At 57.0% G+C, this 12245-nt stretch overlaps 1 protein-coding gene across 1 annotated transcript in view; it reads left to right on the top strand.

Annotated features, from left to right (window-relative positions):
• LRRC4B (leucine rich repeat containing 4B) overlaps window positions 1–12245 on the top strand; it is a 39892-nt gene that overhangs the window by 14897 nt on the left and 12750 nt on the right. Inside the window, 2 exon segments of the mRNA XM_032591312.1 lie at window positions 620–882; window positions 885–949. Of these exon segments, the coding sequence (XP_032447203.1) occupies window positions 654–882; window positions 885–949 (294 nt within the window). The 5' untranslated portion in view covers window positions 620–653.

Below are 12245 nucleotides of genomic sequence, written 5' to 3'. Positions count from 1 at the left end.
GGCGGCGGGCCCAGTGTGGGGGGCGTTTGGTGCCGGGCACCCGGCCTCTTTGCAAAGGCTCCTGGGTAGGGAGTGGGGTGAGGGGACAGGAGGTCGCGCCGGCGGCAAGGGGGCCTAGATGGCCACTGTGACGGAAGCCAGGCTCCAGACCACCACCCAGGCTTCCAGACCCGGCACTGCATCGTTTCTCTGTCACTTCATCTTGTCTCTCTTCCTCTCCCTCCATCTCCGCCTCTCTTGTCTCCGTTTCCGAAACCGTGCCTAGAACCAGGGTTTGGATCTGACATCTCCATTACTGGCCAAGCGCCTGGGGCAGCCGTGCTCTCCCCACCTCACCCTTGCCTCGGTTGTCCGTTCTGCGAAATGGGCACAATCTTCCAGTCGGGGAAGGACGTGAGACAGTGCAGGGAGGGCAGGGCTAGCGCCATTCTCTGCCTCCCTCAGGGGGTGGGTCGGCCCCCCCGGGGCGGGGGGAGCCCTGCTCTCCGGGTCCTGAGTAGACCAGGGAGGTGACGGTGGCAGCAGTGGCTGAGAGCTGCCTGGGGGTTGGGGAGCAGGTGGGCCAACGGGGTCCTTGTCCCTCACTGAGCTTCTCCCTCTCTCCCCCCCACCCCGACAGCCCCCGGCGCCCACGCGGAGCATGAACATTGAGGATGGCGTGCGCCCGCAGCTCCCCGTGCCCCCCACTGCCGCCCGGTAGGATGTCCTGGCCCCATGGGGCCCTGCTCTTCCTCTGGCTCTTCTCCCCACCCCTGGGGGCCGGCGGGGGCGGCGTGGCCATGACATTGGCCGCCGGAGGGGGCTCCCCGCCGGCCACCTCCTGCCCCGCGGCCTGCTCCTGCAGCAACCAGGCCAGCCGGGTGATCTGCACGCGGAGAGAGCTGGCGAGGTCCCCGCCAGCATCCCTGTCAACACGCGGTACCTGAACCTGCAGGAGAATGGCATCCAGGTGAGCTGGGCCGGCATCCGGTGGGGTGGGGGGGGGGACACACAGCCGTGGGGGGGGGGTAGTGGCGCTGCACAGGTGGTGGCCAGTTCCTCTTCCTCGAGGTGGCGAAGGCCTTCTGGGCGTCCCCTCCAGCTCCTCACGGCCGTCCCTGTGGCACTTAGGAGATACTGTTCACATCCTATTAACTTGAGCTAAGGCTGCCCGGGTTTTCTCTGACGAGAAAACACCTCTGTGCCAGTGCGTTGGGGCTCGGAGGCACGGCCACCTGCCTGCCTCCGCCAGCACAGGACAGGCAAGCCCTCGGCCTGCCCTTGGGGTCACAGGTGGGCAAAGCGACCCTTGCTCGAGGCCTCCGTGCCTTCCGCGCCGCTACACCTGCTGCGTGGCCTCGGGCTCATGTGGACTCTGCGCCTCCGTTTCTTCGTCTGCAAAATGGGGATGCTAAGACCTCCTGCCCCGGGGAGTGGGGTGACGGTGATGCGTTTCAGACTTGCCAGGGACTTAGAATCTCCTGGCACCTGGCGAGCACTCCTTTGCCGTGCGGTGTGGGGCTCATGTGCCCACTTCCCGGAGGTGGCGTGACATTTGGAGACCTGAGCACTCCCGTGGGCCTCGTCTCCTGTCCAAGCGCGTGGCTGGTGCCTGGACGGGGCAGGTGCCATCCGGTTAATTGTGACCGTGGCTAAGACGGGCTATGAATGATGCCTCGAGGGCAGAGCTGTGCATTTTTAAAGCAGGGTCTCTCCTTCTCTACTCTGTTGACGTTTGGGGCCCAATCGTCTTTGGTTGTGGGGACCTCCTATGTGCTGTAGGGTGCTGAGCAGTAACCCTGGCCACCAGACGCCAGCAGCACCTCGCCCCTGGTGCCCAAATGTCTCCAAATGTTGCCAGGGACTGGGGGGGGGGGGGATCTCCCTAGTTGAGAGCCACTATTTTTTTTTTAAGTTTTTAAATGTTACTTTTGAGAGAGAGAGTTTTCAAGTGAGGGAGGGGCAGAGAGAAAGGGAGACAGAATCCGAAGCAGGCTCCAGGCTCCGAGCTGTCAGCCCAGAGCCCGACACGGGGTTCGAACCCCCAACCTTGAGATCATGGACCTGAGCCGAAGTCGGGTGCTTAACCTACTGAGCCACCCAGCCGCCCCGAGAACCACCATTTAAAGGCACAGGGTCGGTACCGCGCACCACGCAAGCCTCCCCCGACCCCAGCCCATAAAGCTAGGAGAGAAGACGGCTCGCGTGTGACGTCCCAGGCCCCTGGGAGCTAAGGTTCCCCTCCGCCATGGCACTTCCCTGTCTGTCCCTGGGAGGGAAGGGGTCAGTGGCGCCCATCTCACTGTCCCGGAGAGCCTGGGGACAGGGCTCCCCTCTGCAGAAGACAGAGGGGATCTTTCAGGGGCGCAGCACCAAGGGCACTACTGCCCAAGTCGAGAAGGCTATCCTGGTGGCCGCACGGCAAGGACCAGTGAAGCCAGTGTTGGGGTCAGGATGTCCTCCGGCTCGGCCCCACCTCCTCAACAGGGTGCCTTCTGTAGAGTTCGCTGGGAGTCTAACCTGCATCCTCAGGCTGGAGTCCCTGCTGACCTGCCCCTGACTCCTGTCAGGGGGCCGACACCCTCACTCCTTCTCGCCCTTGTTCCCTGGACTCTGCCTGCCCGGTTCCGGCCTTTCTTTACTCACGTGACGTTCCACACGTGTTGCCACCAGCTCCGAGCCAAGCCCTGATTTAGGTACTGACGGAAGGGCAGGGCCCTCCCCTTGTGTACGTATAAGGGAAGAGACTGTAAACTGTAAACGAACGGGATGGCGAGTTGGGCTGGGACAACTGCATTCTGGGGAATGGAAGTCGGAGGGGAGATGTTAGCGCATCAGGAAGTGCGTCTGCGATGAGGGGCCGCTGAGTCCGCCCCACCAGCAGCCCCAGGCCGCGCCAGTGACCCTGCAGTAGAACTGGGCCATTTTCTCTTTGGGGAGCTCGGTGAACGATTCAGTGCGGCAAACGTTTGCCGGCACGGGGCCCCGCCCACAGACTTGTGGCTGCCCGCAGGCGCACAATGGCCCGAGCAGCGCTCCCCTGGCACCGCCAGCCCCTACTCCCAGGCCCAGTCCATCCTCCCAGTGGCCCCAAGGGGTGCTGGCCTCTGCCTGAAACCCACTGAAGCCTCCTGGCCTCAGGAGTGAAATCCAGCCTCTATATTGTGACAGCCGAGTCCTACACAGCTGGGCCTGGCCTGCCGGCCCCTACGATTGCCGCCAGTTGCCCTCCCATTTCACCCCTCCATCCAAATATGCCTCTCTGTGGCCCCTGGGTCCCCCAGCCTAGCCTTCCTTCGCCGCCTTCCAGTCTGGGCCCGTGGCCTCCCCCCGCCCCCACCTCCAGACATCCCTGCCCTTACCCAGGATGCTTGTGTTTGCTAAATATCTCTTGGTTGTCTTCTGTGTGGGAGGCGTGGTCCAGTCACTCCAGATACATCAGTGAGTGAAACAGACAACCTGTCCTACCTCCCCCCAGCCCGCGTTCTAGACTTAGGCATGATAAGTAAGTAAATGGCATGTGTTAAACATGCTGAGGGCTGTGGGAAAAGGAAATAGATGGGGGTTGGGGACGGTGGGTGCAGGAGGAGGAGGGGTGACTGGCTGCAGCTTTAAAGACAGGAGGTCCAGGTGGCCTAGTGGAGAAGGTGACATCTGAGCAAACGTTTGGAGGACATGAAGGTGGAATCTCATGGAAGGGCATTCCAGGCAGAGGACAGCAAATGCAAAGGCCCTGGGGTAGGATCCTGCCTGGTGTGTGGGAGGAACAGCAAACAGCAGGTGTGACCGGAGCACAGTGAGCCAGGAGAGAGGGTGGGAGGTGAGGGCAGATCCCGCAGGGCCGCAGGGCCTCATGGCCTCATGGTGAGGACGTGGGCTCTTCTCGGAATGAGCCGGGAGGGGGAAGCTCTGAGCAGAGGGCAGACGGGCTGCTGACTTGGGTCTCCCCGGCTGAGGTGCAGGGAGGCCCATACGGCACGGGGATCCTGCGCCAGGGGGGCCGGGTTTGAATCCCGGATCTGCTGTCTCCTTGCTGGTGCCGAGTTCTGGTGAGAAATGCCGGGGGCTCGGCTGGGACCAGGCTGCTTGCGGTGGAGGTGGTGAGAAGTCGGCTGGTTCTGGGCGTGTTTTGAAGGTGGAGACACCAGGACGTTCCAGCAGAGCGGGTGTGGAAGAGGCAGGAGAGGATGGTTCTCTTTTGGGGTTGAGCTGGCCCCTTTGCCTGGGCCTGTTAGCTGGCGCGTCTGTCACCCCATCTCCTGGGGCCACTGGCCTCCAGACGTTTGACCCACATCTCTGTCCGGGTGTGCACTTGAGCCCCATGGACGTGAGTGAACTTCTTTATAAGTCACGCAGGGTCTCCTGCAGCCACGCGGCGTGCACAGTGCTAAGCACACACAAAAGTGGGCGTGTTCATCCCTGGGGGTTCTGGCACCCCACCCAGAGGCCCCCGTCCCCCTGCAAACTGCATGCTCCCCCAGGGCGGAAAGAGTGCTGTCCATGAGAGCAGGTGCTTGTGAACGTTCAGTCAGACTGGCCTCCCTTCGTGGGCACCTTGCGAGTGGCAGGAGTGGGGCTGCCGAGGGAGCCAGTGGAGGAGCTTGGGAATGTAACTGTAGGGGAAAAAAAAGTTTATTTATTTTGGGAGAGCGCGCATGCACGAGAAGGAGAGAGGGAGAGAGAGAACCCCAAGCTCTGCCAGCGCAGAGCCCGACGTGGGGCTCGATCCCACAAACCATGAGATTATGACCACGAGCCGATATCAAGAGTCAGGTGCTTAACCGACTGAGCCATCCAGGCACCCCGAGAAAGTAACTTTTTCATTATCCAGTTAAAAGAAAAAGAAAAAGAAAAAAAATGACCCCTAGTCCCACCACCTAGATATAAATAACTACTGTTTACATTTTGTTTTTAAAGGCTTCCTGGCTCTTTTTTGAGCCTATACAAATTGACTTTTAAATTATTTATTACAGAATGAATGCAAATTAATTTAGAAAACCTAGAATATATACCTAAGTAAAAACACAGGGACAAAAGCCAAGCGTAATTCGACACTCACAGGTAACTCCCATTAGCATTTAGTGTCTTTCTGGCCAGTGCCCTGGTAGGGGGGGTTGGTAAAGGGATTTTTTTTTTTTTTTTTTTTTTCACTTTTTTCAGAAAAAAAATGAAACCACACCATTTGATATCAGTTTGTAGCTGACTTTCAACACCTGAGAGCGTAACATGAACACCTTTCTCCCTGACACTAATGCTCGTCCAAAATATCAGTTTTAATCACTGTGTAGGATTCTGGCCATCCCGTTACTTAACTAGTCCGTTCTTCTCTCCAGTGTTTTCACTGATACAGACAGCGCTGTGGTCAACAACCTCCGTGCTCAGTCTTGGGAACTTTCCGGATTCTGCCCTTGGGAGAAATTCCTAGAAGTAGAATCTCGGGGTCAGAGGGACGATCATAGAGGCACTGCCCTGCAAGCCCTATGTGTCCTGCTCACGGTGGCTGGTACTTCCCCAAACATGCAGGGGACTGTGCGTGTGCACACACACACACACACACACACACACAGCCTGACACCAAAGCCCCGTAGAAATGGCCTGATTTCCGGGGATTTGAGAGCCTCCCTGTCCTGTCCGTGGTCACTTGCTTGTCATCTGGCTCTGCACAGACAATGACTCCCTCAAGGGGGTCTTCACCCTGCTCCCTGCTGGACCCCCAGCACCGAGAACAGAGCCTGGTACACAGCAGGTGCATAGCAGATAGTTGTCTATGAATGGAAGGTCGGCTGGCTCCCGAGCCCCTGCCTTGGGGGAGTGGCAGTGTGTGTGTGGTGTGTGTGTGTCCCTGAAGCACCTACAAGAACTGGGGAGCAGCTCTAAGGTTCCGTCACCTTCCCTAAAGCCCCAAGTGCACTGAGTGCCGGCAAAAGCTTCCGTCTAGAACAGTGGTGTCCATCTCTGGAGAGGGTTCAGACGCCCTCCTGGGACACGACAGGGCCAGCAGGTGGTGGAAATGGTTGTTTTAATGGCCTTTGCAAGCAAATAATTTTTAAATATCAGCAGCCTTCCATGGGCCCCCTAATCGTTTCTGAGACGGCACAGGGGTGCGAAAGCCCAAGCCTGTGGAGTCACCTTCTAGGCAGAGGCCTAGGGACGCCCCTTCCCCCTGACCTCACAGCCCTGACAGCCCTGAGGCCACTCAGGCCACATGCCCCAGGGACCCCACACAGCTCCCACCTGGGGCGGGCCTACTCCTCCTCTCCTCGGCCCGGCTCTGTTCCCCCCTCCCCAGAGCCAGCCATCCTAATGTGTTTACTGTGGATCTTTCTGCTTGTGTGTGTTCTTGCAAAATGCTTATTGTGTGCATGTATTTTTAATTTATGTAGATGAAGCTGCATTATAGATGGCTTTCTTTGTCTTACTGTTTTCACTCAGCCCGGGGTTTTTTAAGAGCCATCCACATCAGGGTGTGTGCGCGCGTGTGTCCACCCACTGCAGAATTCTCCTTGGTGGGTGTCCCCCCACCTCCTGCCCCCCCCCACCTCTGAATCAGGACAGACACCCAGGAGGCTTGGAGCTGCCTCCACCACAAAATCCCCCTCAGGACCCCTTTGGGAGCCTCGTGGTAACATCTTTGGGGAACTCTGTGGATCAGACTTCATGCGTGGACTTAACCAGGGTCCCTCAGGGTCCACCGGGAGGTCGTGTGGGCAGTGTGTGAAGGTGCTCTGCAAGGACGTGTGCTCCTGGCCTAAGAAACCCATCCACCCACCCGAAAGAAGTGCTCAGAGGTGCTTCAGGGAGAGGTTGAAGGATGGCCCAAGGGCCAAAGTGTAGAACAGAAGCCGCCTCAGTTCTTGGTAATCAAGGCGTTGGTCAAGTGAATTGGGGCGCATTCTTACAACAGAGTGTTACTTAGCTATTTAAAACAGAGTTTCGAAGAATATCAAAGGACACAGGGAAATGCTTAGAATGTAACACTGAGCTTTCAAAGGATGCAAGCAGGACTTAGTGTGTTTAAAACTGCCTGAAAGGACGGGGGTGGGCTGGGTGGCTCAGTCGATTGAGCTTCGACTTCAGCTCAGGTCATGATCTCAAGGGTTTGTGAGTTCAAGCCCCGCATCAGCATTCTGCGCTGACAACTCAGAGGCTGGAGCCAGCTTTAGATTCTGGGTCTCCCTCTCTGCCCCTCTCCTGCTGTGCTCTCTCTCTCTTTCTCAAAAATAAATAAGTAAACTTTAAACATAATAATAAAATAATAAAACTGTCCTGAAAGCAAAAACAAAATGCAGGGACCACCCAGAAACGTCGGCCCCGCCTTTCCCCTCACACTAGCATTATGGAGGATAATTGCATTTCTTCTGTTCACTTTCTTCAGTTGCTAAATTTTCTTCAGTGAGGGCACGTAGTGCTTTTTGTTATCAAGAAAAATTCTACTTAATGGGGCGCCTGGGTGGCGCAGTCGGTTAAGCGTCCGACTTCAGCCAGGTCACGATCTCGCGGTCCGGGAGTTCGAGCCCCGCGTCGGGCTCTGGGCTGATGGCCCGGAGCCTGGAGCCTGTTCCGATTCTGTGTCTCCCTCTCTCTCTGCCCTCCCCCGTTCATGCTCTGTCTCTCTCTGTCCCCAAAATAAATAAATGTTGAAAAAAAATTTTTTTTAAATAAAAAAAAATAAAAAGAAAATTCTACTTAAATATAATATGTACAAAATGGTATACGAGCTGAAGGCAACAGTCTGTAGTGGGATTCTCTCACCTGTCCTGGAAAGGGAGCAGAAACCAAAAACCGCAGAGCATTTACCCTGAGCCAGGGGACTGGGACTGCTCTCTCTTCCCCGGGCCTCTTCATTCTCACAAGGAGAGAATTGTTTGTCCCATCTGACAGATGGAAAATGGGACAGCCCCTCCCCTGACTTCTAACAGCCAGAATAGTGCATCTACACCATCTACACGTCTACACCGCTGCCCCCCAGCTGCTGTTTGTGCCTCTCGGCCGCCTGGTCTCCTCCTCGTTCTCCTGTAGCCCGGCGCTCCCTCCTTTTCCTTCTTTATTGTTGGGTAACATTCTGTCCGATGAAGTTACCGCGATCTCTTGATCCAGTTCCTCTGGATGGGCATTCGGACCGTTTCCAGTTTGGGGGCGGTCCCTACTCCACCTGACCTTCGACATAGAATCTTTTCGAGCCGGGGCGGGTGTAGTGGAGTCCCTCCTCCCCATTCGTGCCGTGGAGAGTGGCCTGTGCGCTCCAGGCCGGAGCAGGAATGGGAGCGAGCCGGCTCCAGGAAGGACAGCACGAGCCACATGTCACAAGTGGCGGAGTCCGACGCCATCGAGCTCAGGCCCCCAGGTGGTCCACCTGTTACCTTCCCTGAGATAGCGCCCTTCAGGACATGGCCCCTGCCTCCGGCCTCCTGCATCCCTGGGCCCCTTCACACTGGACGTTCCCTCTTTCTGGAATGCTCTTCCACTCTCCCCTGCATCTCCTTAGCACCAGCGCTTAACAGTTGTGGGGACAGTTGAGGCTTCACTCACAACTCTTCCTCGGGCACATTGTCAAACCTGTCTGGGCCTCAGTTTTGTCATCTGTGAAATGGGGATAACAACAGCCCTTCCGTCACAGAGCCGCTGAGAAATTCAATGCTTTCATTCTTTGGACGAGCAGGTACTGAACGCCACTGCATTCTAGGTGCTCCCGGATGCCCTGGGGACACGGCGTCACGGGGGGCAGTGCATTCGCATGCGGACTTAAGGTGGGAGAGGACCCTAGTGAAGGGCCAGGAGCTGAGCAGCTCTAGCAAGGATCGACAGTGAGATCTTTGTCACGGTCGCCCTCGTCTTTCTTGACTCAACCCCAGAGGCGCCTTCCCAGTCCCCGCGGCACCCCAAATTCATTGATCGTACTTGTGCACACTCGTTCACGTCACCACTGGCCCAAAATGCAACCGTTACATGAACCAATCAGAGGGCGTCTCGCCATCTTGCAGAGTCTTGTGGCCTCGGAGCCTCATGAGAGCCCCAGGAGAGGGACAGGTGGGGATCCCCATTTTTCAGGTGAGTAGACTGAGGCCTGAGAGACAGGAGACCCACATCTCCCCCTCTATTACTCAGGTTGCCTCTCTGAGCCCACCTCCCGCTTGGGGGGGTGGGAGTAGGGGTGTGTGTGCAGCCTCCCAGCAATGCTCCGAGCTCTGTCCACAACTACCCTGTGAGTCCTCTTCTCCCCATTTCACGGACCAGCAAGACCGTGGTGCAGGAAGTGAGACCCTTGTGCAAGAAGCCACAGTTGGGGGGGGTAGAGTTGGGACTCAGCCCAGGCCGACTGGCTACAGAATTTGATTTTTTCCAACACTAATTTCCTGATGCTTCCTAATTCGTAGCTGGCTGGGCTCTGTGTAGTCCTGGCGCCTCAGGCTCAAAGCTAAGTCAGTTCTGATGCGGTCCACAAAGCCAGCCCCTGCTCTGGCCTTGTCCTTGCTCATCAGGACACCTGCCCCAGCTTCCTCCTAGCCTCCTGTGCACTGCCGCCCCCCCACACACCCCCCGCCCCAGTGAGAGTCGCCATGCCATCCCTGGACCTTAAGACGGACAGTGCTCCCCTTGCTGTAAGGACCCTTCGCCAGCCTGCCTGTCCCTGTCCCAGCCACACCACACTCGGGGGTGCCCTCTGCTGGACCCAGACACCGCCCCAGCCCTGCCCTTCCAGCCCCTCCGAAAACACACCTCACCTCTGAAGGGCCAGGGTCACATTCCGCACTTGCCTGGCGCCAGGCACACTTCCTCGTGGACCCCAGACACTGAGAGTTTAATCCTTACAACACCGGGCACGGGCTCTCCTCCCCGCGCGGAAGCAGGCTGCAAGCTGCTCCTCGAACGCCTGTCCCTTCTGCGTCTGATTGGCCCCGGCCTGTCAGTCCGCAGCACCCAGCTCATGCCCCAGTTCCCTGTTGAACAACTACTATGTGTCAGGCTCTGCTGCAGGACCTTTGCACAGCTGGATGCAGAGAGGGAAGCACACGGAAGGCAGGGCCCGTGAGCTCACAAGATGGAGGTGGAAGCCGGATGGGGGGCAGGGGGCCAGGGAGCCTCACTGGGAAGGAGGCCTTTGGCCCCGCCTGAGCCTTCACCTTCACCTGACCCCACCCACCCACCGCCTTAGGCAAAGCTGGGGTGCACTTAGCTCCTGATACAGATCGTACCCCCCCCCCCCGCTTCCCAGGGCATTATCTGCACAGGTTCAGACGCCTGTCTGGGGTGGGGGCAGGGGTACAGAGGTGAGGAGCAGGCCAGACTCAGCAAACAGGGCAGGGCTTGGCCCAGGAGGCCCGAGAAGGCAACTCCCCGGTGGATGAATGGAAGGAGATGAGGGGGAGGACCGGAGGGCGGGCAATGGCCCGGTGAGTGTGGATGGACAGCCACACACATGGGTGAGAAGAGCTGGCGTCTGGGAGAAAGACTTCTCACGGGGCAGGGATGGTCAGGAAGCCTTAGCAAGGAGAAAGGCTTTTTTTTTTTTTCTGTTTTTAGCGAGCCTTGAGTGACTTGGGCCCCGAGCAGGTGCAGAGGCTGGGATGGCGTTCCAGGACAGCATGAGCTCAGGTGTAGAGGAGGAGGAAAGTGACAGGTGCAGACATAGATGGTGCACTTAACCTCGAAGGCACTAAGCCCCTCATGTGTGGAAAGACGTTTAATTCCCTCACCAATCCTAAGAAGTAGATTTTATAATCCCCATCGCGCAGATGGAGAAGCAGGCCCCAAGAGGTCTAAAATGCACCCAAGGGGCGCCTGGGGGGGGCTCAGTTGGTTGAGCGTCCAACTTTGACTCAGGTCATGATCTCAGGGTTCGTGAGTTCGAGCCCTGTGCCAGGCTCTGTGCTAACAGTGCAGAGGGGTTCTCTCTCTCTCTCAAAAAAAAAAAAAAAATTAACAAACTTTTAAAAATAATAATAAAAAAAATTCACCCACGTCCCAGAAGTGGTAGAGAGGCAGCCCGAATCAGGACTCCAGCTGTCTGACCCCACCGCTTGAACCACCAGGCTACAGGGCCCACGAGCAAGAGCGAGAGCAGCCGGCCGGGTTGGGGCAGGGGCAAGACAAGTCTGTCTGAGCAAAAGAGTGGTCTGGGGTGCTGAGGAGCCCTGGGGTTTGGGCTCTCTCCCCTGAGATAGATATCGGGGGCCACTGAGCGCTAGCCAGAGCCCTTCCCCACCCACCGCCCCTGAGGGTCGGCCTGTGGGTGTGGGGCAGGGGTGCTGTGGAGGCTGACACATTGGTCCCAGCTGCCCTCACCCAATATGGCTCCTGGAAGGTGGGGCCCGGAGCCTCTGGGCTCCTGCCAGTAGAAGTCAGTGCCAGCATGGCCTGGAACCTTCGAACAGGGACAAGTTTAGAACCTGTTGTTGGGCGAGGTAATAGTGACAGAAGTGACATTTATGGATTTCACTGAAGGAGGAGATGCTGCGTCCTAAGTGGCCACCCTGCCCCGGGCTGAGCTGTGTTGCAGTGATACAGGCTTGTTCTCAACTTAGTCCTCACGGCCCCTGCACCTGCGCTACAGAAGAGACCACTGAGGCCTGGGGAAGCTGAGTCTAGACCCAAGCCTGCCGGGCTCCTGGCGGGTCCCGGCGGTCAAGGAAATCCCCATGGAAAAGGAGGCACAAGGCCCTTATCTCAGGAAGGAGGAACTAGGAGAGGTCATCATAAAAGCACTTAGTACAGAAAAATAACAATGTTTTTAAAACCGTGGATGCAAAACACTAACACACACAAGAAAGACCGCGAGCTGCTAAGCTTTGTTGTCGGTTCAGTACGTTCAAACGTATAAGAACAATTTATCTTGGGGCGCCTGGGTGGCGCAGTCGGTTAAGCGTCCCGACTTCAGCCAGGTCACGATCTCGCACTCCGTGAGGTCGAGCCCCGCGTCGGGCTCTGGGCTGATGGCTCAGAGCCTGTTTCTGATTCTGTGTCTCCCTCTCTCTCTGCCCCTCCCACCGTTCATACTCTGTCTCTCTCTGTCCCAAAAATAAATAAACGTTGAAAAAAAAAAATTAAAAAAAAAAAAGAACAATTTATCTTAATAGTGTTTAGATGAACATTCACTAACCATCTCCCACCACAGTTAATTGTTAATAAAGGGAATTCTTGACAGTTTTATTTTCTAAAAACCCCAACAGAACGCAGTGGGACTTTTTTTTCAGTGTTAGTAATGTTTACCAACTATAGCTGAAGTGGCAAGTCCCCTAAGTAATAGACCAAGCTCCAGGATGAAGGAG

This window comes from Lynx canadensis, chromosome E2 (assembly GCF_007474595.2).
Source record: "Lynx canadensis isolate LIC74 chromosome E2, mLynCan4.pri.v2, whole genome shotgun sequence".
Classification (NCBI taxonomy): Eukaryota; Metazoa; Chordata; class Mammalia; order Carnivora; family Felidae; genus Lynx; species Lynx canadensis.
Note: the sequence above shows the minus strand (reverse complement) of the source record. Positions and strands in the feature narration are given on the sequence as shown.